Here is a 26,160-nt window from a genome sequence, read left to right as displayed (position 1 = left end):
CCTGGGAAAAGAGACACACAGAAGCCAGATAAAGGGAAACAAAACTGAGACACACAAAAAAAATAAAACAAAACTAATAAACCAAAGAAAACCAACCAACCCACACCCAAACACACAGAAGAGAGACATATGAATTATCAAAATGGAAGCAGGAAAGCAGACTGCTCAGTCGAGGAGTAAAACACAATGACATCCAGTTTGGTGGTCAAACTGTAGCCGTGTTCAAAGCTGAGACCAGTTTTCAAATCAGAGCTGCATTAGGTAGGCATCATTTTGAGACGAGCTGGTATCTATGACCCTGCATAGTGAAAAATCACTATACAGCCTGGCTGTGGGGGACAGGTTTCCCATAGTTCTTGCCAGTTCTCAGAGGTCTTAAAATACACACACAGTACATTTGCACTGTCAAAAAATCTGCTGTCAGTAATTTATACAAATGCTCCATGTATTTTAATCTGACTAAACTACCAGGCTGGAAGACAGTTGGTGATAGCCCTGGGTTGACATGAACTGGGTAACGTGCACTCTCTCCTATCACAGCCAGAGTGCTGCCTTCCAAAATCGATAGCCTTGCTCCTTATTTAATAAGAAGGGTAAACAGGAGCCTCTGAGCTGTGCCTTCCCTCCTGGATTTCACTGTCACAGAATTTACTACGGAATCCACAGCCAACAACAGATTATCTGTCAGACACACGCTCATGATTTTGAAAGTGCTTTTGGAAAAACAATCACAGGAGTGTGAATAGCAGAAACTGACAGTGGCAGTTTCCTGGGAAACAACAGCCCAAAGACATTTCAGAAGTTTATTTAAATAAACTTTCACACGGGTGTGAGCTGATTTCTCCAGCATAAACCACCAGTTACTGGGTTTAGAAATTCTCTCAGTTTAGCGACACGTCAGACCAAGTCCCAGCGTTCAATCTACAAATACTTAAAGAGCCAGATTTATCCTGGATGTCATCTGCTAAACTCTTGTTATCAGCACCAGCAGTAAGATTTATGGCTGTTGAGCTCAGCTATTAGGGGACTGTACTTTTCCTTTCCCAATCTTATGCCTTAGAGCCCAAGGACAGCTGACAACCACCACAGCTGCTGCTGCAGCATCAGAAGTCCCATTTCATCTGCTGCAGAGAGTACATTAAACAACTTATTTTTCTATGGCTGTAGTTCCTGTCCTTTAAATCATCCATTCTATACTTAATCATTTAATTACAAATTACTAAGACAAGAAGAAACTTGTGCTGGATGCACAGTAACTGGCAAATGCCACAGCAACATCCTAAGTTGCATAATGATTCCAAATTTCAATACTATCACATCACCCTATCGATTTGGAATACAGTCAGCTATGAACCACGTTCAACTCTCTTAGCCTAGGTCAACAATGTAAAAGGCAATTACAGAAGTTATGTTCTGTTTGGTAATTGAGGATTAAAATATTTGGAATTCGGAAGGAAAAAGATCCAGGTGTCAGCTCTTCTTTTACTGAGCAACAACAAACGTACAATCCATCAAGCTGAAAGTTCAGACAAAAACACAGCTCCAGAGTAAGAGACACAACAGTAAAAGGTCACTAAATATTAAATACAAAAGCCATTAAAATGTAAACATTTATATTTCCTGTTTAGGCAAGTTGCATTTAACATCAACATCTATACAGAAAAGTAATTATGTTTCCTTTCACTTTTGGTGAGTGTCAAGATAGCATCCAATAATAATTTAGAGGTGAGAATGGGCTTCTTGCACAGCTACACCAAAGAAAATATTTAGCTTTGCAGAAAGTCAAATTACTGGTCACCCAGCTGTCAGTGGAGAACCTGTTGTTTGGGTTTTGTTTGGGTTTTTTTGTGGCAGTTTTTGGGTTTGTTTGTTTGGTTTTGTTCCAAAGGCCTTACCTCCAGGAGCCAAAACATAGATCTGGGAGATTAACTTCAGGCAAGAATTTTTGAAAAATGAAAGTCTATGTCCTGAGCTTCAGTCATCACAGTTATTTTAATGGAAAAAATTAATAAATCCACATTAAAGCAAATGCTCTAAGTACTACATAATATGGCAGTATTACTTATGATTAAGTACTTGTTAAGCATCACATTTATTTTTGGTGTTTATTTCTGTTCTGTGTAACAGGAGTGATCAGAAAAAACAAACACAGACAATAAAGCATTGACATTCCCAGGAACTGTTTTAAAGGGGTTTGATTGCTTCAATGGGTTTTCTTCATACCCTTCTCTGACTGCCAAGAAAATGTGTTTATTTCTAACATATGTTGAAAGTCAACATAAAGTTGGGGGTTGGGTTGGAAATGGATCTTTTAAAAAATAAAAATTCAAAACACTAATCTCAACAAGCAGATAAGGGTTTGGGCTTGTGCTTGTGTGGGTGTTTCTAAAAAAGTTGACATAGTTTAAAAAATAAAAAGAAATTAAGAACAATCAGAAAATGGAAAAAGTTTGGTTTATTTTTTTTTCCATTCAACTATTTCCTAATTTGTCTGGTTTTCTTTCACGATTCACTTGATACCCAATTAACATACTATTTGGAGTCCTCTGAAACAGCACCTTTAGTCACCTTTCTCTGATTAGACAAGAAATTATAGCTATAGACACCACAACCCCGCATGGTTACTTATTTCACAGTTATTTTTGGATTTCATTAAATCAGGATATATAAGGATTAAGGGTTCAGGCTCTTGGTTTAAAAACATTCTACATTAATGGCAAAAACCACTGTCACTTTGCTATTAGCTAGCGTGGTTTCAGATGCTCATGCTGTGCAAGCATCTCCTCCTCAGCAGCTCTGCAGCCGACCTGGAATTTGCACATCCCAAAAAGCACTACACCTGAACCCTGTGGCTCTGAGGCTGAGCTGTGGAGACTGTAACCTGCAACTAGGAGATGTGGTCCAGCAACTGGAACTGGTAGAGCCTTCAGCCCCTCCACCCAGATCTGGAACAGGAGATACAAAACATCCACTACTGAGGTTGTTTCCTGTGCTATGGACACACTCTGTTTATTTCTGGACATAAGGACATGTCTGCACTCGTCTACCTGCAGGAGCATTCAAGCAAAGGCAGCGCTGTTCACAGTGCACAAGTGTGACAAGACCAGGGCATGCACCAGCACGCTCTGGCTGCCTTCAGCATAAATCCAGGAGAGAAGCTGCCCTGTGCTGACTTTTCAGTCCCAGTGGACACAGGGTGAGGGCTACACTGCAGAACAGATCAGCCATGCGAGGTAAGTGCAGTCATAGGCATCACTTCTAGCAGAGCACTCCACCTGGGGCTGGGGATTCATCCCCATGCTGCTACATCCCTGCCAGTATTCAGTGCATCTTTCAGCTCACTGTCATCAGTTGGTCTCACCGAATGGCCAGAGCCCACGGTTTGGTCTATGCCAGCCAGCAAGCTTTTCCACAGTTTTGCCAGCTATCTTCTCTGTGTGCTGGCTGCTTTTATTCTGGCTTTTGCTCTTTGTTCTGACTGTTGTAATTGTGAGCACTGCATGGAGCAGAAACTGCAATGCTCACCTCTTCCTATTTACAAGCAGCAAAAGGGCACATTGCCACAATACCGTGGTCTCACCAGCCATTCAAGGCAACATACATAGTTGTACTTGAGTGTGTGTTCTTTGTGTTGCCAACAAAAAAGAGCATCTGCATTGGTTTTTTTGTTTTGAAGGAGAGTGCACAATAATTATGACATCAATACTATGTGCCACATTGCATCAGATGTTCTTCTGTAGCAACTACAACAACTGAAGTAGTGGCAGATGTTTAGTGCCTGGACGCACTTTAATTTTCATCAACTCTGTTAGAAAACCTCTATCAGGATTCAGAGAAAGCATTTGGTCTTAATTTCTGTTTCATAGCAATCTAGTTAATAGTCCTTTTTAATGAACCTTCTCAATCAGATTAATCAGGTATTTATAGTTGATGAGGTAGCAATTACATGCAACACCAACCATGCTTTTTAGCAAAATTAACAAGTATTTCACTAACATCAGGTAGCAGTTTATAGGCTAGGTCATTGTCTAAATCAAAATAAATCCAGGTGAATTACTGAGAGCAATAAATTGTCCATTACTTTGCAGTAGAAAGAGCTTAAGATTTTGATACCACACATTTACTGTGCTGTACTATTATTTCAGGGCAGAGAATGATACATTGATGGGAAAAGTATTGAATAAAATAAACAAAAGCAAGATTGAAATTCTTACCAGGAATTTTTTTGGCCCATCCAATCATGTGAACCAGCTCTTTGTCTGCCAGTTTTGTCAGGGACATCATCATGGAGGCCTCTGTGAATGGTTTGCTGGGACGACTCACCAACACGTTGGGAGGCTCCGCTTCAAGTAGTGTTAAAACAAACTGCTCTGGGCTGACTGTGCTGAGCAGGATCTCTTTCACTCTGGTTGCTGTCTCGTTGTATTTCTTCGCTTTGCCAATGCAATGCATCTGATCTTCTGAGTTACGATGACGACGCAGGATTCGATACCCACAGCGTTCTCTTCTTGATCCTAACATGAGAGGCACACAACTGCATTGAAGTATTTTTCTCTTAGTGTTACATTATGTAAAGCCCAATGCTTGGGGAGAAGGGGAAAGACCCTATAATAGTGGGAGTTCTAATATTGAATGTCAAGTTTTGTAATTTCTGGAGCACACAGACTTAACTTGGTGCTGACTTAGCTGAGGATTTGTTTATTCTTCTAAAAAAATAATGTTAAAAATGTTTATTTTTGAACTTCAGTTACCTCACTTTAAAGTCCATGGGAAAATTCCCATTGACATCAAAGAGGGAGATATCAGGTCTTTCAATGCAAATAAAGCTAGCTGGCTGCAATTCCTGTTTTCAAATTCTGGTTGATATGTGAACTGGGGGAAGAAGAGACTTCTGAAAGCCTGGGCTGTGATACAGTAAAAATCTCTGCCTGAAGCACTGCTGGGTCTTGTGGCTAGCTGGGTGCTCAGGTAGGGACTTACTGAGATGCAGCTCATTTTCTCCTCACATCCCACTAAGGCAGCAAGAGTTTCCCTGAAGCAAATCCAGATACCTACAACTAGAAGGAGCAAGCTCCCCATTTGGAGTTCTGCATGCAGAATACTATGGGTTGCAAAGAGCAGTCCTTTAAATTCCTGGACTTACTGTTCATTCTGACAACATCAAACATTCTGCAATTCTGTCTCAGTGTTACTAGTGGGACCACTGTTATCTGTTCTTGCATAGCTGCCTTTGAATCTAAAAGCATCTCCAAAAACATGGCATGGGGATTTGCTAAAAGATTCAGCCATGGCTGCTTCTTCCCTCACCCCTTCAGCATATTCTATAACAAGAATTATGTTTACAGATTCAGAAATTCTCCTTGGCAGTATCTACTGTGCAAGTTTGCACCATATTAAAAATCAGGATATTTTAAAATATACTGAAGAGGAACTTAGTCTGGAGTCTCCCAGCACTTAACATCTCTAATATCACAGCTAAATTGTCCTCTAAATCTTTTTAGAAGTTAAGTTTTTGTGCTGGTCATCAACACTTTTACTGACATATGATACTCAAAGGTTGAATTTTCACAGGTATGAAAATGTCTGTGCTAACATAAATCTATACCAGCCTAACTTTTACTACTGCACACACAGAGACTGTGGAGCCTAAAGCATAATAAATGGTCTCATTTGGTCTCAGTCCCACACAAATTTTACAACAACATACTTTTTTGCTACTGGTTCTATCTTGACACTACTATATTTATGAAGTCTTTTTGGTGTGTTGCCTAAGGACTTCTTGCCCTGGTCACAGACTCTGGGTCTTCTTCATTAGGGTATGTGATTGAAGGCTTCATAAAGCGCGTGAGGACAAAGGAGCAATGGAAAGATGAAGATGGAAGAATCACAAGCCTGTGGACTGGGCATGACACCCAGCAGATGAGTCAAGAGGAAAGGCTTTTCAGCTCACCTGGCATTCCAAGCCATCCACTAGAAAGAACAGAGGATCTGGGTGCCAGCTACCAGTAGGTTACAGGTTTGGATCAGCTGCTAGAGAACTGTTTTTGTGCTATGCAGAAGAGAGTTTGTGCACAAGATACCTGGAAGAGCAGAGGATCTAGGGGCTAAATACTTAAATATCTGTGTCTAATAACAATACACGCTCAGACTTGGTACTGGAGCTGAGGGCATGGCAGTGTGGAGGTTTCCCTTGTCAAGCTACTGAAGTCAGCAATTCCTGTCACTCTTCATCCATATCTATCAGAGTTACAGAGACCACGTGTTGTCTAAATTCAGGCAATGCAATTCTGGCCATGGTTTCAGTTAGCAAAGAGGTTCAAACAATCCAAATTGGAAATAAAGGGAGTGGGGGCACACACAATTAATTTCAGATGCTGTTGACAAGGCTTTGTCTTGTTAAATAGTATCTCAGGTGAATGCAGACTCTCACTGGTGGCAGCTCCTCAGATCAGGTGACTTTTCAAGTCCTGTCTTGTCTTCAGCAGCTCTCAAGCACCATTTGAGTCAACTTGTGGGGAGGGTGAGATGCAAAGGATAGTCCAGTACAACCTGAAGCACTGAAAAGACTTGATAAGGACTAACAAAGTCTGCCAGGTCTTTAGGGATGTTCAACTTTTGACAGCACATGCTATCATCCTCACTTGCTGCCTGTTCAGTAAACCACCTCAGATGTGAAAGAGAACAGGTTGACCATTGAAGAAGTTAGTGTTGGAGAACATCTACCTGGAAACCCAAGAGACTGGAGAAGACAGATAGGCAAAGCTGGTTCAACGAACCTCAGGCATGGCAGAAGCCAACTGGAACAAGGCATTTGGAACTGGAAGTCCAGATTAAAGTCTGCACCATTATGGGTACGCAGGGTTTTGCATCCTTAAAAGGTATATGGGTATGAAGAAATGGGTTTAGTACTGACATGACATTTGCATAAGCAATGGATTGAAGAAAAACACTCAGTGATTTGCAGAACCAAATGTTTAGCCAAATTATATCTATCTAGAAGTTGCCAGAGCAGCTGAACAGCAGTTATGGAAATATAACGCAGCAGCAGAGACCATCAGAGTGGAGACACTATCTTATGGTAGATTGATGAAAAGACTTGATATGATACATCAAAAAAAAATGTTACCTGCAGAACTACACAAGTCACAGAGCAATTTCTTCAACCATCTGCCTGGACAAATCCTTTTCTTCCTGAGAGAGTCAAAGGACAGTAAGACATAGACTAGTTCCTACAAAAACACTTGGATGATGTAGTGAACTCTGTGCTGAGGCTTTTTTTAGACTAATGCACAAAGGTCAAGAGAGAAATCATAAAGTGCTTTGTCAGCTTCAGAATAACATTAGAATGGCACGGTGGGCTGCAGACTGTGCTGATGTCATGCACAGAAAGTATGTAAATATTTTCCATCAGGGAAGACAAAGAGGAAAGGTCGACAGTGAGCTGAGGAACTGGAACAAAAGTACAACTGGAGAGACAGGAGGAAATGCCTAGGTATCAGTGTGCTCTATCTACAGAGAGATCCACAGCTCTGGTTTCTGTATGATTGTGTATGGTAGAGACCATAACCACAAGGAGAGATCTGAGCTAAAGCAAGAAGAAACACCTCACATTGTTTCTACTGTTTGGAAAGCTGAAGCTTTTTGACCTCCTTCAGGGTCCCTTTCAACTCCCAATGTTCTGTGATTCTGTGAAGCCCACTGAGCAGGGGCATCTTGAACAGAAGAAGAAAACTAGCACAGAGGGACTAAAAGGCATAGGGAGATGCAGGGAGGAATTTTCTTGGGCTATCAAAAAATAACTGCTCCACGACATGCATATTTTTTACTCTCCGGCACCTGGTGGAGCTGTGATGCCCCAAGAAAGATGACACATGAATAGCAGTCTTCTAATCAAACATTGGGAAAAATTGTTCAGCTAGGGATCATATCCAAAAGAACGAAGGCAGAAAAACTGCTGGTTTAAGAGGGAGCTGGGAAGAGGAGGAGATGCCTGATGACACGAGTTAGAAATTCCAGCAGTTTGGACACACCGTCCAGAAATAACAATTGGTCAAGCAAGAACTTGCAGCCTATTCATTGACCCCACTTCAGCTCCTGGCACTAAAGTGAACCAAGTCCACTCTTGTAGGACTCAACATCCCATGATCAGCTCTGTTATATTGTCACCCAGACTTCTCTCTGACACAGCATATGTCAGGCTTTTGGTGCTGAGACCCAGTTGTCCTTTCCAGTTCACTCTTGTAAAGATTTTTAAATAACACTTTGTAGCCCATCCAAAATACAAATAGCCAGGTAAGTGATGAGCTACTTCAATGAAGATAAAAGAAATCAATGGAATTAAAAAAAAACCCAACAAAAACCCCAATAGTCCAGCATCCTGTTCTAATTGAAACAATCTTGTACAATTTTAATCTGCACAGCTAAACCCTCTGCTCCACCTTAAACTAATTCAGTCAAGTTGTGATATTTACTGACAATATTAAAGGTCTCAACACTTGTGGAGGGTTTTTACTAGGAAATAGCAAGCTCCTTTAGGTTACTTTAGGTTAGCTAACTAAAACAAGTTTCATATATAACCAGTACTTATTTTACAAAAAAAAAAACCCAACAAAAAAAACCCAAAAAGCAGTTTATTTTAAAACAAACCCCATTTCTAGGAGTGTTATGACATTTCTGCATAAAATACTTGTTACAAAATAAATATATTGTTGGTGATGAAAAAAAGATGGGGGAGGGTGGAGGGGAAACAAAAACCAAACAAACCATATTCTGAATTGTTGTTGGGTTTTTTTTTTAATCACCATACATTGCCAAAGCAGGTGAAGGCTGATTTGCTGAGTAGTGTGTAAAACACAGGAGTGTATTGTAAGATTACTAAGAAAACAGCATTTGTGCTGACTAATCAATCAACACATCAAAAACCTTTTCCAATTAAAACACATTTCAACAATTTAAAGAGACATATGCTTTCAATTCAAATCCAAAGTTTAGGTAGGACTTAGAAATTTTACCTGTACATCTATTAGCATCCAACAGACATGTATGAGTGCTTATAAATCTATATATTAAAATAACTATAGACCAGCTTAATGTTTGGCTTAACAAGACAAAGATGTGGATCAAGCTGGGTAAAGGCACAACAAAACACTTATAATTTCCCAAATTAGGGGCTATTTACCACAAAGTCCCTAACTATACTTGGCAGCTAATAGTCATTCACTTACAGGTAACTCAGGCAATTGAGACAGTGTACAAGATGATTAAATCCTTCATCCTTCCTACAGCACTCACCTTATTTAGGGCTATTCTTTACCCAAGACAGTAGTTGTATTCAACTAAAAATGCTGGACCAAAGGCAAGACCTTGAGCTACAGTGCTATTGACCACATGGGTAAATGAGCACAAGAACATAAGAAATAAAACACATTGAAAAAAAAGTTGCTAAAAATGAGCCTGTTGTCCACTCCCTCATGAACAAACCAACATGGGCATTACTGGCAGTGAAACACACTATTTTTAAAGCAACTCCTGCTTTACAAATTCTTCGAAAATTGCCAATGCCTCTGCTGTGTGATGCAGTGGGCAGTCACACTGCATCTTGCTCTTAATATTGATATTTGGCCCTAGCAATTGTTTACATAACCAACCAGCTCAGCAGCTACTGCAGATTATACCGCTGAATATATTATCATAAGTTTTAGTAAGTGCTTGAGCTTAAAACTCACTCAAGTATACATTAGTAAATCATTATCACTCCAGTCACCTTTGAAAGCAAATGCAAATGTTCTGGTGAGTGCCGCTGTATGCAGGGAGCAGACCTACTGACAAAGAAGCTGCTGTCTGCCACAAGCACAGGAGAACAGGAGCTGAAATTACTGTAATTTCTATAATAGCTGAAATGCAATTAATACATCTGATGTCCAGAGAATTCCATGAAACATGTTTTTACACACTTACTTTCTCTGAGAAAAGTAATTCTCAGTATTTCAAAGTGCTGTCTAGAAACAGGAGGAAAAGCAATTCCAAACCCTGAGCCCTATGGGCTCACAGAAAAGTCCAGTTTCCTTTCTGCAGACTTGTGGAACGATGCCAGTATTCAAGGGCAGTATCCATTGCTTTTTAGCCTCCTCATTTGGGTTGGGGGGGGCAGAGAGGAGTTTTATCTCTGGAACATTTTCAACACATTGTGAACTGGCACATGGGGAAAAGAGAGACAGAGAGGAGGGAAAGGGGAGCAGAAATAAGAGTCTAGTGAGAGTGGGAAACTGAGGGGGAAACTGAAGGATCCTTGGAGATGATCTGTTTGAGCCTCAGGAAGCAAAAAAGGCTCCCAGAGTGGCTATAGCTAAATGATGAAGCAACTCTCCCTTTCCTTTGCTGCCGTTGGCAACCAGCACAGTCTTTCCCAGGCTCCCCAGGTAAACACCAAAAAGCTCCAAGAGAAGATCCATTTTGTCCTGATCTGTCTTATTTGAATTTGCTGGGCAGACTCTACTTTTCATTTATTTGCAGTAATTCTGTTTTCCTTTCTCCTGGGTGAGTGGTTTCCAGTTATTTTTTGTCATTGCTGGCAGTCCTGGTGCCAAAATTTAGCAGTAGCTTGCTTTCATTGGAAGAGTAGGCAACAGACTTCCTACAGAGAAATTTGCAGATGCAGCACCCAAGACCCTCATTGCTATTTTGGCAATGATGGTATATATTTTGTAAGAAAAAATCCATTACCACTGTAAGACAAGGCAGCCCCCAAGCTAACCTCAACCTGTGGCTTGTTGGGCCAGCTTCTCAATGGTTGAGTGCAGTGACAGCCAGACCAGGGTGCTCCAAAGCAACCAGGAAGCTCCAAAGCAACACTTCCCTACTGTTTGAAAGACAGCATGTGGTGCCCAATCCTATTGACACATGGGAATGTGTGCTATATACATACAAACACATGAATATTTTCCCCAAGGTGACCATCAATAATACACAAACTGAGGATTTAAAGACTTGATGCAAACAGTGCAGAGGTTTTCTGAAGAGCTTTCATAACCTACAAAGTGGTGATTGAAGGCCCTTTATTATTTCTGCTGGACAAGTCTCCACTGAGCAATACTGCACTTACAAACAGCTCTACCCTATCCAGGGTTTCAGCAGATGTGAAGCAGTGCATTCACCAAGTGACCTGGGAAAGGAGCAGAGATGAGGGAAAGCTTTCATTAAGAAGAAAATATAATCTTTTGTAACATTCTATGGTAAAAAACTGGAATTAAAGCATGGCTCTAGCAAGAAGAAATTTGAAAGATAGTCACTCCAGTCTGTCTGTAGGAAAGGGTGTTTATATTTCATGCAAGAAATACAGTATTAAAACCTGTCTGGTTTAAATATCTGTCACTATGTGTCCAGGCATCAGTTTTACTCACGTATGTCTTAACTCATTAAGTAAATCAGATAATTCTGGGTCATTTTTATATCACTTTTTATCAAATTGAATTGTTAAGACTCTCAAATTTCAGTGCTACTATTTAAAAAAAAACCAGCTGAATTTAAAAACTACAATTCCTGTTACTTTACTGTCATAGTTTCACAGCACCATTTCTAGCCTGGCAAAGTCATTAATCTCCTATAAATGTTCATTATTGTAGGAAAATCCTGTTTATATGAGTAGATAAAAAGGAACACAGTACATATCACAGAATCACAGACTGGTTTGGGTTGGAAGGGACCTCAAAGCCCATCTACTCCCACCACCCCTGCCATGGGCAGGGACATCCTCCATTAAGTAAGGTTTCAAAAGGACTCTCATTTGCAAGGCTTTCCTTTCTGGAAGCCAGATAGCAAATGTAGCTAAGAGAACATTAATGAAAAACACCAATAAAGTTGAGATGCATCATCAATGCAGAGGAAGATAGGAGCTTCATATAGAAAGAACTATCTGGCTTCAGCAACAGAAGCTAAACCTACTTCAGGAGTACAAATATAATACAAGGAACAACTGAAATTGTAGCTCTAAACTGAGAGTGATAGATAGAAATGAACAGGCTGCATTGTAACAGCTCATAGAGTGATAATGGACTGCCAGCATGATGCAACCATGAAACAGGCAAATAGGATCCTGGGCTGCACACAGAGAAAAACTCCAATAGAAGCAGATATATATTGGAGCTACTACAGTGAGGAGACTTCACAGGAATACTGTCCATGATTATGGTCATCCAAGTGCAAACCAGATTATTGCAGCCTGGAGGAGACTGAGGGACAAACTACCCTGATGACTTCCAGGTTGTCTCCTTTTTACGCAAAAAGAGGAGATTTCTTGGTTTATTTAGCCTAATAAAACAAAGGTTGTGAGGGGATATGATGAAGTCTGTAAATAAAACCAGAGCATTAACAATAAAGAGAAGAGTCTCTAAGCTACAAGACAGTGTTGCCAAAAGAACAAGTGGGCATTAATTGTCCAGCAACAAATGCAGGTTGTGATTCTGAAGAATGTTCCTAATGAGGGAAATAATATTCTGCAAACAGCTGTCAGATCAAAACAGTGGGAGCATGAAAACACTGCCTAGCCTTGCAACAGAAATTTCTACATCAAATGGGACGAAATGAGATGCACGCCCACAAATCACAGAGGACCGAGCACAGTGACCTTCTCCTTTCCACTGCAGTCTTCCTATGTGTTATTTTCCCAACCCATTTCTATCAGGTACATTGGGGAATCTATAAGAAAGAACAACAAGCCTTGACTGAAGTATATTAGATACTGAAATAACTTTTAAGTTATTTTCTTCTTAAAAGTACCCTTTAAAAAGATCATCTGTAAATGTAGATCTACAGTGAAGTCCCATTGCTCTAAGTACAAGATGGAAATAAGAGAAAAGGATGGATAATTCTGAGAGGTGCAGAAACAGACTGTTCAGTGCTTCTTTTAGTGAGGAAGCTGGAGGACATCATCTGAAAATAGACTGTTCAAAAAAACTCCAGACCCACCCCCCACTGCTGCCTTCCCACTCCTGCCCCACCAAAGCCCCACAAAAAAGCCTGGCAACCAGAGCTCTAGTTCTTCACATGACACGTGGTCAAGTTGCAGAACTCCTTGCTGCAGGATGTTGTAGATGCCAGGACTTTATAGGATTTAGAAGTGGGACACTGGTTAAGTATATATTGTGAGCCATTAAATACAGGAAACCTCTTCCAGACCAGAAGTTCCCAACTGCAAAATTTTTGGAAGCTGAGAGTTCTCAGCAGTAGTTTCATTTTAGTGTCAGTCTCATTCTCATGCTCCTCCTGAGGCATTCACTCTGGCCACTGCTGCAGGCAGGATACCAGGTAAATTAGCTGCTTCTCTGACATGGCCCTGCTGTTCTTGCATTACATTCAACCTGCAGAACTCAGTACAGGCTCACTGACCCTGTATTAAAAGGGATTTAAGTTTGGTTTGAGGTTCAGGCAGCAGCAGGTCTTGGGTTCCCATTCTGCAGGATGTAGCATGCAAGTAAACTGCCTTCAGAGCATGCTGCAGAGGTTTTCCTCCACTGAACCCACTCCTTACTCCTTCCCACAGATTATTTTCTGAAAACGAAGCAGTTTTCTACTCCAAGAATCAATGCATTCCTTCCTACAGAACAAGCTCTAATTGCCTGAAATGCCTTTTTAGGATTTTGGGGCTGTAGGGGGGAACAACTAAAAAAACCCAAACCAAAGCCAAAAAGTCACACAGAATTCACTGAAGGGGAAAAGAAAAAAAAAAGCAGCCATCAAGCCCCAAGCAAACACCACAAACACAAAACTCACCACATTTCATCATTCCCACTTCATAGCATTTCCGTAGCCGACACGCCTGGCAGCTCTTGCGCCTGTTCTTGTCTATCGTGCATTGATTGGTGGCTGGGCAGATGTAATCGTTATGTCCTGCAGCAGAGTACAAAAGAGAAAGTTTAACACCTCCAGCAGCTTCTCTTGGTCATTTCCCTAAGCAGGACCTTCACGAATTTAAGCACCTCAACTTTTCCTTGCACATATTACCTAAGCTCCATTAATTTAACTGTTGCCAAAATGCATATTTATCCTATACTGAAAACATCAATCTGTGGCCTCAGAAAGCAACCAGGCAGCTTGGACCAGCTTTTAGTGATGATTTGGATAACAAAGCACCTTCTGATACCAAGTCATTTTTGAAACTGGGACATATCTTGTAAAAATTTGCTCCCAGTCTCCAGATTCTTACTGTATACTGGGATTCTGCAGATGGCAGACAGCAGGTTTTTCTCCTCAGCAGAGCTGAAAACAGCAGTGCACACAGCCTCAGTCCTGCAAAGATTTAAGTAAACTACAGCTCTATTTACTGAACTCTTGCTGATGCGGTGAGTTCCAGGAATGAAGAAGCCTTTGAAGGATTGACCCTGGACCAAAGTTAATAAAAAAGGCAGCCCAAGAGAGAAAGACATCTAGTACAAAGTAACACATACTGTGTAGCACAGAGAAAAGCACAAGCATAAGGTCTGTCTTTTAGATATTCTGGACAAATGTTTGTCTTGATTTCATCAGTTGGCACTACAGTCTCTTCTGTAGTCTTCTTGTCTTGTCATCCCCACCCAAACCCTTTTACATCATTGTATTACATTAATCAATAATCTGGTCCAAAGGTTCATTCCTGTAAACTGGACTTGAGTATTCTCTTAGTTTCAGCACAGTAAAATCATGCCCTGCCCAATATTGTGAATCTCTCCTGCAGTAGTTACCAAAAGATGCAGAAAATACTCATTTACCTTTCTTAATCTCTTTTCTCTCAGGCTGCTTTTCCAGACATTTTTTTCAAACTTTAAGAACAGCTCAGGCAAAGATGCAGCTACTAGAGGGTTTTTTTACTTGATGCAAGTCCCAAGAGTTCATGTCCCCAAGAGTCATTATTTAACTGAACCATTGTGACTATTTCCTTGCAAAATTAAAATAATTTTAACCTTGAATTTTTGAACCGACGATTTTGAAGAGAAAAGATCAGGTTACAGTTTGTCCTGTTTCCTACTGGCAGATACAGCTGAAAAACAAATTACTGTTTATCACTCTTCACACAACATGGGGGGAAAGAGGAGGAAGCTCTCTGCTGCACTATAACCCAAGCACACAAGAGTATAAAGCGCTTTAAAACTCCTGTGGCCTTGGGATAATTTAGCTTGAAGGCAGATGGTCAGAGACATGGGACAAATACACTGCACTACAAACGTGGACAAGCAGAGACCACCCACAGTTGCTCAGTCATACTAATTTTAATTAGACATTCGTCCAACATTTTGGTCTATGGTGGAGGCCCAGAAGTTTTTTATTTATATAAGCAGTATTCTTCATAACAACAGCTTTAACTGAGTGCTTGGTAGTATTTTATGCCAAGAACTTACTTGCATTTATTTGAATTCCAAACAAATGTTACCTGACAGGGTACATTAAGGTGTACAAAAGGCAACAATGGGCAACTCGTTCATGGCCAAAGCACATCTGAGCAATGCAGATAATTTTCTGCATTGAGCAGGCAAATAATTTTCCTGACAGAAAACACTTTGAGTTCAAATTCAGTCTCCATTTGTGACAAAGTGGAGACAAAGTTCTCTTCAATTATTTTAGAAATCAAAAGACCTTGCACCAGCTTAGAGTAATTGTTATTCACCCATGCAGAACTCACACAATAAATATAAAAGGTAAACAAATTTTGAATTAAAGTTGATTCTAATGGTGACAGCAACTCTGCCATATTGAGCCAAAAGAAAATCTCTCAAGATTGCTAAAGGCTTTGTGTGCAGAAGAGGAAGGGAACATTGCAGTCTGAAAAGTGACAGGACTTTCTCTGCTAGCATCTGCATGTAGTACCCAATGGCAATCCAATTTTCCACCAAGAGTGCCCAGATGAGGCTAAAGAAGTAAGTAGAGCCAAGGTTAAAGAAATGAAGTGGTTCATTGCTGCAATATGGCACATGTGTCACTGTCCATAGACTGGGATAACAAACATGGAGACCTACCTTTATTTCATCCTGCAGCCACTCAGCAAATTTGAACAAAATGTTAAATATTTAAGAATTTAAACACTGAAGTGGAAATCTTAGAGAGATCTGGCAGAGTAAGAATTACTGCCATGGAGGCTCTGGGAATGGAGGGCTGAGAAATAACAATAATCAGATTTGTACCTAATACTTAGTAGACACAGTTTTATATCCTACATACTGTGTAGATATTATATGCTATGACTCAACAGCTCCAGGCAATACATTCCTGTCAAGAAAAGTCTCCAGACAATTACCTGCTCTGTGTCTATTATAACAAATTCACAATTACTACTGTTTACGTCAGGACACAAAGTGCAATCTGATACACAGGTCTGCAGTGCCATCCCACCAAGACCTTTGCTGCAGGGTCTTCCCATGCTGTGCATTCCACCTCTTCACTAAAGAAATCTGTTGCTTTAGTTTGTAATGTTTCCAGATCTTGATAACACAAGAACCAAAAGATAAAGTAGTCAAATCATGTGTTGCTCTGTTTTCAGCCCACAACACTGCACACCAGGACTCCTAGATCAACTGCTGCAGCCCCTGATCAAATGAAACAACTTCTATGATCAAAGTTTATCAAAGCTGATTCTCCTACCTTGAATACTTCTTTTAAAGAATGCTTTGCAGCCTTCACATGACCAGACCCCATAGTGGTATCCTGAAGCATAGTCGCTGCAGACTGCACAGAAGTGGGCATCCCTTTTTGAGCCAGGATTATTTGCAACTGGGCTTGTACAGTCATTGATGTTAGCTTTTCTTTTTAATGTGTCTCTGATAGAAAAGAAAAACATCTGTTATAGAAGAGGAAAAAATTAATCTACATTACAAACATATAATTATTTTTCATTGTCTTCAATTCTTCCTCTACAGAATCACAGAACTGTAGGGGTTGGAAAGGACCTCAGGAGATCGACTCCAACCCCCTTTTATTATTTCAGAACACAGGGTACTGTGAAACACTAAGCCTTTTTCTGATGAGGTTATATTGTCTGAACCCAGAGCTTCCAATAATGACAGACTACAAACTTTTAATGTACTCAAAGCCATGAAACTTGCTTGCTGATGTGTCATTCAGTTGAACTCTGGGAAAAATCCTATGGAATGCTGATGGACTCTGAAGAATTCCTGGAAATGTACAGGTCCAGGAATCTATGACCAGAGTGGACTTTGGCTTTGGGAGCTAGGCATGGAAAATACAAACTCAGACAGCTTGGACTGACACGATAAACACCACTGCAAATAGAGCTGCAGTTTCTTTGTGCTGTTAGCAAGGGTAAATTCTAGCTGGAGCAAAGCTGAACAGTCTCAAGTGTTACATCCTTTAAATGAAAGTTCATTCAGGCAAAGAGGTGTGGGAGGCATATTTTGAAGTTGAATCTCAGCCTACAAAATAAACTCAAAATGTTAGGCAAAGTTTTCTGTTCCAGGTGATGACCCATGTCCATCACCCTAATGCTGCATCAAAGTCTGAATGCAAGGAGAATGGAGAAACACAATTAATAAAATGCTTTCATACATATAAAAATTATTACTCCATATAAATTAATTAGATATATTAATTCCTAAAGTACTGCACATAGTTCCAAATTACTGGAACTATGCTTTCAACTAGATTAAAATTAGAACAGGATAAAACCATGAAATAACAGCCAATTCCTGACACACAGATCCTGTAAATAAACAGCAAGAGGAAAGGACCTTAGATTATCAGTAAAGTGGTTTTTTTGCTATAGGAAGCACATCCAGTGTGTACCTTTTCTCTGGACCTCATTTTCTTGGTGAGTTTAGAATGTTTTACTGTCATGGTCAATACAATGTTGAGATAGAGGGACTAGAGAGTCATGTGCATGTACTCAGCAGCAGGTTAACAAAAGCAAACCTGTCAAGTCAACTTGTACATATAAAATATTTGAATTTTCCTCAGCAGGTAGCAGGGTTTACAACTTCTAAAAAACAAGAGGACATTGCTAGGGCAGAAGAAACATGTTCACCAACAATGCAAGTTTAAACAGAACAGTAGAAACGTGCTGAAAGTGCTGTTGAAGAGGCTTCAACTAATGTTAAAAATAGACTTTGTGCTGTTTCCATTACAGTTGGTAAGGACAAAGACATCTGCATGACAAACAAAAATCAAGTTTATAAATATTTGAGAAAAATGTGCTCTAATTTCATAATAGAAAATGTAGAAAGGTAAAAAGGGGTGGTACTCTGAGCAGATTCCCAAAGAGAAAAATTCTGGTTTGGAATTTGGAATTCCAAAGTTGAGGTATTTGTTGCAGAATTAAGTTACTGCAGGCTTTGAAAAAAATGTTAAGTCACTCAGATATTGCAAGGAATAAAGGTGTTCAGATGCTTAACAAGCCCAGTCTTTGATTACACACACACCCCCATCGACACCCTGTGAATCACTAAGTTATTTCCCCTTCTGCCACACAGGGAAGACCAATGTGGGTGAAACTCTCCCTTAGAATAAAGGGCTTGTACCATGCTTGCCTAACATGCTGCTAACTCAAGGAGTGAGAAGCCCTCTTATTCCTTCCTGCTTCACATTTTATGGGGAAAAAAAAAGTAATTGGCGATTTCAGATTAACAGAAGAATCAGTAATTTAGTCTCCACTTGGGAATCAAGATCCAATTGTGAGAGTCAGAAGGGAATAAAAATCAGCTAGAGAAGATCTCAGCAACTGACTGATATGCCATAGAGAGGGATGTTTCTTGCCTTCATTAAAGCACCAAGATGTTATGGAGGAAGCTACTGAAAACGCACACCCCGTGACATCTTGCTGAGGAGGGTTGCTTTTGACCTTCCAGTCATGACAAGCATTTGGAAAAAGAGGTTTTTCACTCCCTGCTTAGACATTTAACAGTCAGGCAGCACACATGGAGCTGTGTGGCTTCCGCAGGCTGCAGCGAACAGCTTGTGCACAGAGCAACAGTCTTGGACCAGTTCCTCACGGGCATCAAATCAGCTCGCCTGCCATAGCTGCAGCAGCACAGCAGGAGGTCCAAACACAACCGTTATCTTTGATAACTAGGAAAACCTTGAGAGCTTTAAGGTGCACATTCCTTACCCTAAGGACCTTGTGATCAGATGGTGTATCTATGCCAACAACAAACTGGAGTGGGCAGCCCCACGTGTGGTCAGAGACCACCTCCCAGTGCTCTTGGGAGTGGTGTGCTCCAGCATGTTCAGCAGATGAATTTGCTGCCAGGTCCTACAGAAGAACTGGCTGCATCTGGCAGGATGCTCACAAAGTTCCTGCACCAAAGGATGCAGGAAAATGGGGGATGTGTCCTGGCTGCTAATGAGGAACATCATGGACAAAGATTTATCACTTCACACCTCCTAATACACCTCTCTTTTATGATTATGACATCTATGTATGGATATTATGTTTCCATAAAAAGAATTAAGGTCTTTTTGAAAGTAACGAGTCAATCATTTCCTACTAGACATTGACAGCAACAAGATGATTACCCTAAAGGAGAGGGAATCAGCAAGACTATTTAGGTTATTTGGTATCTATCACATCTCTAGCTTTGCCACAGCAAGTGTTTGATGTGCATGCCACCCCTGTAATGCATGAATCTAAATTCAACTTTTTATTAAAAATAAAGATGGGTAACAAGGATTTGACTTGAAGTAGCAACATCTGCTCATGGCATTTGGTTTCTGTCAGGCTTCTAAAAAACTTTTATAACTCAATCCCGTATGAGTCTATGCTGTAGGTTGAAGGTGACCACATCTGAAGGTCCCATGCTTTCTGTGCTCACATTCTTGCCCTGTTCAGTGTGGTGGGAGTCAAGAGAGCCTCACAGTGACTAAGGTTTGTTCCAAGCAATTTGAATATCTTCCTTTTCCCCCCTGTGTGTGCAAGATGGTGGGCAGAACTCAGCTGAAGAATACTTTTCAATCGTTATCTTCCTCATCCTCTAGAGCCTCCCTCCACCATAACTTTCTGGAGATGTTAATACCACAGTATTGTCCAAAAGCCCAGGTTCTACTGCACTCCAAGTCCTGATTAGTATGCTGAAAATTGTGTCATAGGTATCTCAAAATGAAGGGAAAACTTTCTGTCTAATCTCTAACTCCTCCATTATAAAATGGAGATGCCAATCCATCACCCTAAAGAGATGGCACAATATGTGTAAGTGCTCTACAGAATAAGCACAATAAAAAAAGCACAGGAGGCTAATGCAAATAATTATGGCTTCAGAGCAAAGGCTAAACAATGTATAAATACAGTAATGCAAAATGAACAAGACAAATTAAGTTGCTAAATAATTTCCAATTAAGCAAGCACTGCTAGCCTGTGCACCCAAAACCCTTCACTTACAGCCTCTACCTACAATTAGTTGGAAGGGAAGAACAAATTAAGTTCCAAAAGCATCACTCTGGCAACTTCATTAAAGTTGCCTGATACTTTTTAGAAAGTAATATATCTGTTAATTTTGAAAATAAATCTTTTGTTTCATTAATTAAAACCCTTTTATTTAGGGGATGAAGACAGAAATTAATTTCAGGCTACTTTTAAATATAATACACTGTTATATTCCTTTTCCTGTCACTGTGATATAAATGAAGTGATCCTGCACCAACAAGATATATGAGACTACTTCTATTGTCTTTGCAATATCCAGGACCTATAATGCAAATAAAGATACTAGTCCTTACCTGTAAATATTACCATTTTGTAAAAAAACCCTGCAACCACCTGTAAAAATTTGGTACTAAGTAATACTACACTGCAGAACATTTTAACAAAGTTAAAAAATTTCTTCTGTATTCATATAATGAAGCTATTTGTGAGGAAAGGGAATGCCAAAAAGTCATGTTCCTTGTTTTAAGCTGATCTAGAAGAAGATCCGAATTACAGTGACCTCCTTTAGCAAATCAGACCACATTAGATAAGATAATGTTAATGGAGATTTTACACCCAGGGAAAACAAACTCCTCTCACAGTGAGACTCCTGCTTTATTTTGAAAGGAAAAATACCCTGTGTAACAGGCCGAAATACACAGCAATGTTTCCTTACTCAGCTTCCAAACAAAATCTATTTCTCCAAATCCAATGTGTTTAGATTTACTTACACTTCACAGGGAAAGCTCTCCCTTCCCCCAGAGCTATTCCTTTAAGTTACAATCCTAAGAACTCTTCCTTCAAGGTATAATCCACAAACCTGTAGTGTCACAGTCATTGTTCCCATGGCAATAAATATAATGTTCATGACATTAATTTAAGACCTTACCAAAGGATAAAGCAAAAGGAAAGGAAGGGTTTTTTTTCTTTGCAGCCTTATTTCAGGACAGATATCCACAATGAGGGAATTATAGTTCTCACTTTGTTTTTCCAAGGCTATTTTTTTTTTCTTTTTCACACCTTCTACATACTAAGTGGGGGTTACAATGCCTCATGTTGAGACAAAGCATCCAGAGGTCCAGCTTCCAAGCAACACAGTACCTACTTGGCAGCTGAACAATAAAGATAATCTACCAATTTAGACTCCAGATTTAATTGATTTCTCAATTGATTTTCTTTAAATTAAATCATCATCAGCTACAAGAGCAATAGTCTCTATGAAGCTATACAAGAGTTATTTGCTTGAACTCCCAGATTTGGTATCCCTCCTGCCTGTGTAGAGAGCACGCCCCAGAGCATCAGATGGGGAACTCTCACTCCTGGATTATTCCAGCTGCTGTCACATCATCTGGACAGCTTCAAACACCAATATTCAGCAGCTTTCCCAGGGCCGTCAAAGTTTGGAAATATTAACCAAAGTGGGAAGAGTTTGGATGTTAGCCCTATTGACATTAGACCCACTTGGGGAATCCTTCTGCATGTCAGGGCTACCCAAACAGCCTCTCCCAATCCACACACCTACACTCAAAGTAGATTTGTACTCCAGAACTGCTTGTTACCCTCTGCTGACTCCAAATAGAGACTGGTCAGGTGTCCAGGCTGAAGATTTGTGCAGCCTACATGTCTGAAGCAGAGGCAGATCTCATGCCTTAGTCCTGTGCAGACAACAGAAGGTGCACCCACTGCAGAAGGAATGTGGGTAGTTTCAAAAAGAGCACAAATCCTTTATTAACAATTGAACTTAAACTGTTGCCAGGACACGCTATTTTTCACACTGACAATGACTGCTGAAGTTAAATAAGGAGCCCTATGAATAAACATACAGCTGCTAAAACAGGAACAGCACCTGCAAGACCCTGTGCTTTTATCCAGCCAGCAGCTGTCGTGCCCATGAATCGAGTAATTTCATCAGCTGATGATATACACACTGCTTATGGTTTGCAACATGAGTAAACGTGCAGAATGGGAATGTGTTTTTGCAAATACAGCTTAATTACAGCCGAACATTTAGCCTGTGAATCTGCTGTTCACAACTCCTTCATAAAGTCAGTTGAGAACAGCAACAAGAAACAGCGTCAGACTCCTTCAGCAGCAGCACCCTTTTGAACATGGTGTGTGCTGCTGTGTGACTGTTCATCCTAATGCCCAAAATCAAAGAAAATATATCCTTTGGCTTCCAAGTTCACAGAAAGCCTTCACACCTATTAGATTCTGTAAAAAACCCAAAACCAAAAACCCACCATCCCAACCAGAAACAAAGAAAAAAACCCCATGATAAAATGGAATTCAAATGTCATATGAAAAGGGAAAAAGGAGCCTTTACCTCATGCATTCAAAGGACTTAATTTGTCAGAGCAAAATTAATGTTTATTGTACTAAGTAATACCCAGCAATCCTGAACTTTTGTCTGTACACTACAGTAAACTATTCCCACACTGAAGGCATTCGTGTTGGTGGATCATTCTCTAAAGAGCTACTGAAAAAGAAACCCTCTCTCAGAAGTTACATTAAGAAATCCCACAGAACCCAGCACTGCTCCTGTGTCTGGTGGAGACTTGTTTGGTTCAATGTTAAAAGAAAGGACTTAAGAGAAGGAAAAAACCTGGGAATTGTTTTCAGTTCTAAAGAAATGAGTAGTACTGACCTGCTCCCAGGTAACACCGGCTCCATCGGTCTTGCCTCGCACCACGGACTCTTTGGCTGCTCTGCATACAGAAGCGCTGACTGGCAGTGCAATGTCAGAGGGGAGAGGTGGTCAGGAGCAGACCACAGCACATTGGGGCTTGATGTTTGCCTCACAGACGCACTCTCTGCATCACCCAAATTGCTGGTAATGTTGTAATTCATCATAGCAGGACTGCAGAATGCCATTGCGGAGTATTCATGTCTGTTTTCCATGTAAGATGAGGGAATATAGACTGGGCTGTGTTCTGCTGTCAACGTGGACTGATTACAGCTGTAGGGAACTGGAGAGACGATACCAGCGGGTGAGTTTTTAATTTCTGTTTTATTGCATCCAATATCCTGAAGGGGCAGCAACTGAGAAAAGTCCTTGTGAGAAGATGCACACAGGGACATTTTTGAAGCAAGACTGAAGATTGTTGTTTAAATATTCATCCTAAGATGTTAAGGTATAAAAAAAGTTGAATTAAAAAGAAAGAAAGTGCTGTGTTAAGTCTTTTCTGTAAAAGAATAAAGGAATCAGTAAAAAAGAAAATATAAAAAAACCTGGTTAAAACAGATTACATGCCAAATGTACTTGAACTGTCACTGTAAAATTTATACTTTTAGGAAAAAGAAAGCTTTCTAGAACTTCCTTACAAATAAAGACTATGCTGAGTACAGACTCCCTTAAAAATAATAATGAAAAACATTTTTTAAATTGCCTCAAGTCTGAAACAAAGATGCTGGTGATCCTAATGAAAGTAACTTGTTACAACCAGGGCAAAGCTGCTCTGTGACAGAGGGAAAAAGTACCCTCTGGACCACAATCGTGGAATGAGTGCCCTGAGAAATCCATTCTCTCTGTAAAAACTCACCACATCCTGCTCTCACTGCAAGTGTACTACTCCATCCTTCTCTTTACCAACACAAACACGTAACAGCAGAGGTTTTGAACACACACACACACACACACATCCTTTACCTTCCAAACCCAGAACTCCACTGCACATCCCTCTCCACAGAGCAGGTAGACACAGTAAGCAACGCAACTTCATCACTGACAGGTCCTTGGAGATGGCACCCCTGACCAGATCCATTATGAAAGCAGAAGTCACAAAATGCAGATATTTCTGAAACTGACAGCACAGAACCCAAATGTTTCCACAAGGTCCGAAAGTTTTATAGTTCCCTGCTGTTCTCCATCCCCATCCTAAGTATTCCCTATCCTTTCTTGCATCTGAATCAACAGTCAAAACAGAGACCTTAACTGTCCACAGTATACACTTTTTTTTCCAGATCCAAATTATTTAAGGGAGGGGGAAAAAATAAAACCCAAAAGAAAAAAAAAAGCATTCTCCTAAGACATAAATCCTGCCCTGGAAGCAGTACTTTCACAGTAGCATTCAAAAATATTTCAGTTTTTATTCTTCACTATAGCTTCATCTGTAACCCGCTCCAGCTCTGCAGCCCTCTTACAGCTTGCAATCCAAAACAATTCCATTTCCAAAATAGGAAGTCCCAGCCCTCAGAACTGATACTGTGGAGTGCTTTTACAGAGGGCAATAAAATCTGAAAAAGAAAAATCGCAGCATAATTTTAAAAGTATCCCACAGCTCTGCTATTCCAGGTATGGCCAAAGTATCAATGCTCAATAGTCTCATTTCACCTCTGTTTCACCTCACGTGAGCATAAAATGAGATGAGGAAGACTGAAACAGGTTGGCTGAAGTAGCAGTACCTCCCTATCCCAAAAACTCCCAGCCAGGCAGTATTTCTAGCATGCCATATTGGGGAATTTACATATTTTTCTCCTCTAGGGCCAGGACTGAGGGTAAAACTGTTAACAAGAAACGTAAGAAATAGTCTTTTTGAATAAAATGGATAGTTTTGGGGTCCTTCACCTTGCACTCTGTTGATGAAACTGGAGATATCTGTAGAAATAACCAGGAACTCACTTAAATCATCTCAGGCACTTTAGACCCAGCTGCTGTTTTTTCCCTTGTGGGAAACAGGAAAAGGAGATATCTCAGCAGCTGTTTATGGCCAGCAGTTGTTGCACTGGAACTCTGATGCAGCCAAAGCAGGAGTATCTGACCTCACTCCTCACGCAATCTACACACTTAATTTGCCCCAGCCAGATGCTTCAGTCTCCTCTAAGAGGAGCCAAGCAGCATTCCATTCTCACTGCAAGAACTACTGAAAATTCTCAAAGGTGTTTTCGCTCCCGGATTTGGGGTGAGTACCCCAAACAAATTTTAAGCAGCAAATAACGGAACCAAGACATTATCTTAAGACTATTCTCATTGGTTACTGTGAAGGACCTACCAAAGCCAAAACACATTTAAAGGTTCTGTGTAGGTAGAGCTGTGTCCTGTGTGCAATCTCAGAGCTGTATTTGAGGTGTGCATGGACTGCATCCCTCTGCTTCCTTGTAAAGGGCACCCAGTGCGGACTAACCCCAAACCCTTCTGAGAGAATTACTTGAGAGGTATCACAGCACCACCTCTGTTCTACTCAGCAAGAGATATCCTGGTATGATACTCTGATAGCTTTTGCAGCAGGGAACTGGTTGTGTAGTTTACCTCAGAGCTGGAAAACAGATGCACAGAGCTGGTACTACACAACTTCATGACCTGAAAGCAGCTGAACTTTAAGCCACGATTTTTTCTGGAGAGGTAGAGCAGTAGAGTTGTGTGCAGGATAACTGCCTATTTAGCAGAAGGATATATTTCTCTGTGAAGGGCAACACACAGTATTTAGAAACAAGCACAGAAGTTACAAGAAACAAGAGTGAAGTGTGTTTTCGAGGGAGGAGTCCAGGCAAGCATGAGAAGTCAGTACAGCCTTCCTCAAAGACAGGCAGCTCATGACTTATTTACAGGAGAAGGGACTCTGGCTGCCAGGAGGTTAAAGAAAACTGTACTCATGGTCTGCAACAGACTGCAATATAGTGAAAAAATAACAGCATTGGCTTAAAATAATTAACCTGGGTAGTAGAAATAGCTTAGCCACAGTAGACTATGGATCTACATGCAACCACAGTGTTCACATTTCCTTATACCTACAGAATTTAGAATGGGAAGCAGAGAATGACAAATAAAGACAAGCTGCTGAAATAATCCAGTA

At 40.4% G+C, this 26,160-nt stretch overlaps 1 protein-coding gene across 1 annotated transcript in view; it reads right to left on the bottom strand.

Annotated features, from left to right (window-relative positions):
* Window positions 1–23,449, bottom strand: part of ESR2 (estrogen receptor 2) — a gene marked incomplete at both ends in the record, with an annotated part of 31,456 nt that extends 8,007 nt beyond the window's left edge. Inside the window, 4 exons of the mRNA XM_084270508.1 lie at window positions 4,215–4,514; window positions 13,768–13,884; window positions 16,606–16,781; window positions 23,016–23,449. Coding sequence (XP_084126634.1) covers window positions 4,215–4,514; window positions 13,768–13,884; window positions 16,606–16,781; window positions 23,016–23,449 — 1,027 coding nt within the window. The remainder of the gene's footprint in view (window positions 1–4,214; window positions 4,515–13,767; window positions 13,885–16,605; window positions 16,782–23,015) is intronic.
* Between the last annotated feature and the right edge of the window lie 2,711 nt (window positions 23,450–26,160).

The sequence above is a fragment of the Gallinula chloropus genome (genome assembly GCF_964237585.1).
Source record: "Gallinula chloropus genome assembly, chromosome: 14".
NCBI lineage: Eukaryota > Metazoa > Chordata > Aves > Gruiformes > Rallidae > Gallinula > Gallinula chloropus.
Note: the sequence above shows the minus strand (reverse complement) of the source record. Positions and strands in the feature narration are given on the sequence as shown.